Below are 2,604 nucleotides of genomic sequence, written 5' to 3'. Positions count from 1 at the left end.
GTCTACAGTGCCTGAGGGGTAATCCACCCCAGGACTCCTTTTTTTATTCCACCTGGGGTTGGTAGATTGGAGGCACCAGTAGGAAATGAATAGAGACCTTCTAAGCATGTCAGGTCACAGCTCCTGTAGTGACTGTGATTTTTCTGCCAAGGGCTACAGTTCCTTTTCTTTATCTTGTCAGTTGTGGGACTTGATCACTGTCCCTGAGCTTTTTTTTTTTTTGGTGCCAGTCCTAGAGTGTGGGCCTGGGCACTGTCCCTGAGCTTCTGTTGCTCAAGGTTAACAGGTGTGAGCCACCGGTGACCTTCTGAGCTACAGTTCTTTGCAGGTGGCAAGCACCTCTTTGGTAACTCTCCCCATTCTCTTTCCTCCCCCTCTCCTTTCTACTCTCTCCCTTCTCCCTCAATCACTCAACACCTCCTTGCCTTCCTTTCTCCTCCAGGCCTACTGGTGTGAACAATATTCCTTGGTCACATTTTTGTTCATAATTTCATTTATATATTTATTTATTTACTGATTGGTTGCCAGCACTAGGGTAATTGGACTCAGGACTCTGAGCTTGCTTGCCCAGCTGGTGCTCTACCACTTGAACCACACCTCCAGCCCAACTTTGTTTTTGCTGGTTATTTTGGAGATAGAGGCTTCTAGCTGGCTTCAAACTGTGATACTCCAGACCGTAGCCTCCTGAGTAGCTTGAAATACAGGTATGAGTCACTGGCACCCTGCCATAGCTTTTAATTGATGTCACTTTAATTTTTTGTGGTCTTCCAGATTGAATCCTGGCATGCTGCGCACAGGCTCCACTACTAAAGCCAAGCCCCAGCGATCCCACTTTGAAAATAGGATCCCAGTGACTACACTGAAGGGAACAATTAACCCTCCACGGAATTCGATTTACAAAATGGAATTGTTATGCAATTAAAGCCCCAGAGCAATTCTTCAGCCCCAGGAACTGCTCCACGGAAGTCCTCTTGTCCTCTCCCCACCCCCACTCTTCCTTAGCCCAAACTTGGTCCTGGGGCTTGGACTCAGGCCCTGGGTGCCCCCTCTTGGCTTCTTTTGCTCCAGGCCACAGCTCCAGGTAAATAAACCCAAGTTTATTTACCTAAACTTCCCAGAGGTGATGGAACTTTCTCCCCTCTTCCATTGAAGGCCCTCATTGTCCCTCTCCCCTTCCGGTTCCTTTTCACCTCGCCCCAATTCGGTCCCCACAGGCCCAGGCCGCAGAGCATTCGTTGGAGTCCAAGCCTCCAGTCGCTCCCCACAATTTGGCCAACACTCACCCCCTTTTCAAGTCAATATTTTTAATGTTGTTTGATTTTTAGCCAAAAGTTATTATTATTATAGTTTTGTCGGCCCTGGAGCCTGAACTCTGGGCCTGGGTGCTGTCCCTCAGCTCTTCAGCTCAAGGCTAGCATAGCTCTACCACTTCTGGCTTTTTCTGTTTATGTGGTGCTGAGGAATCGAACCCAGGGCCTCATGCAAGCAAGACAAGCGCTCTACCACTGAGCCACCTTCCCAGCCCCAAAAGTTTTTTTGTTTTTAGTTTTATTTTTTAAATCGATTGCCTTTGCACGCTGGGGCCCTGGGATCCACCTCCAGCACCGGAAACGCGTTGTAACACCTGGTCACAGCAAGTCTCATGCACTCCTGGGGTCTCACATACATACATACCTAATGCACATAAACACATATACATGTGTATATATAATACAGTGTAAGTGCATATAAAGACGCTCACAAGTGACTCCCTGCGGGCTCCGACTTCGCAGGGGGTGGTGAGGGAGGGCCCAGGGGTCCCCGCGAGTCGGGTCCCCGAGGTCGGGGGTCAAGGGGCGGGGCTCGAACCTTCCGCACCGCCGCACTCCCGCACTCCCCGCGCACCCCAGACCCCAAAGCAAGACCCTCCCAGGCTGGCCAGGATTCTCGGGGCAGGGGCGGGGGGAAAAATCTTCCCATTCCCCGCTACCAGGCCCCGCGGGCATCCACGCCGGAGCAGCGGGCGTCGGCGCGGGCTGAGCTAGCGGGCGGAGGGAGGGGCGGTGCGTTCGGGAGGGGCGAAACCACTGGGGGCAGATCAGGGCAGCCTGCCATGTCACGCCCCTTCCCGCCCCCGGCATCGTGATGGACAGAACTCCTGGCCAGTCACAGCGCGTGTGTGGTCTTCAGGGCCAGCCCGGCGGGGAGAGCAGACACACTCCGGAGGGGGCGGGGAAGTCTCCAGTTGGGGGCGGGGCATCCTGGCGATAGACGGCGCTCCCAGCCAATAGGAGGCGGGATCCGTCCCGTTAGCGCCGGATCCCCGCGGGCAGGGCGGGGCAGGCGGCGCCGCGGGGATCCCGGGGCGGCCGAGGGCCCCTGACTCGGCTTGGTGAAGCAACATGGACCGGATGGCCAGCTCCATGAAGCAGGTTCCCAACCCGCTGCCCAAGGTGTTGAGCCGGCGTGGGGTCGGCTCCGGGCTGGAGGCGACGGAGCGCGAGAGCTTCGAGCGGACTCAGGTGAGGACTGTGGACCTCGGGCATCGCGGGCACTGGACGGCGCGCGGGTCGGGGCGGCTGTGGAGCGGGGTCTTGCGGGTCCGGCCAGCGCGGCCCAGGAGCT

At 56.1% G+C, this 2,604-nt stretch overlaps 1 protein-coding gene across 1 annotated transcript in view; it reads left to right on the top strand.

Annotated features, from left to right (window-relative positions):
* Nucleotides 1-2,347: 2,347 nt before the first annotated feature.
* The window catches only part of Hip1 (huntingtin interacting protein 1), a 93,690-nt gene continuing 93,433 nt past the window's right edge, over nt 2,348-2,604 (top strand). Inside the window, exon 1 of the mRNA XM_013031818.1 lies at nt 2,348-2,501. Within this exon, the coding sequence (XP_012887272.1) occupies nt 2,382-2,501 (120 nt within the window). The 5' untranslated portion in view covers nt 2,348-2,381. The remainder of the gene's footprint in view (nt 2,502-2,604) is intronic.

Source organism: Dipodomys ordii, unplaced genomic scaffold (genome assembly GCF_000151885.1).
Source record: "Dipodomys ordii isolate 6190 unplaced genomic scaffold, Dord_2.0 Scaffold143, whole genome shotgun sequence".
In the NCBI taxonomy this organism is placed as follows: Eukaryota; Metazoa; Chordata; class Mammalia; order Rodentia; family Heteromyidae; genus Dipodomys; species Dipodomys ordii.
The sequence above is the reverse complement of the archived record's forward strand: the minus strand, read 5'-3'. Positions and strand labels throughout refer to the sequence as shown.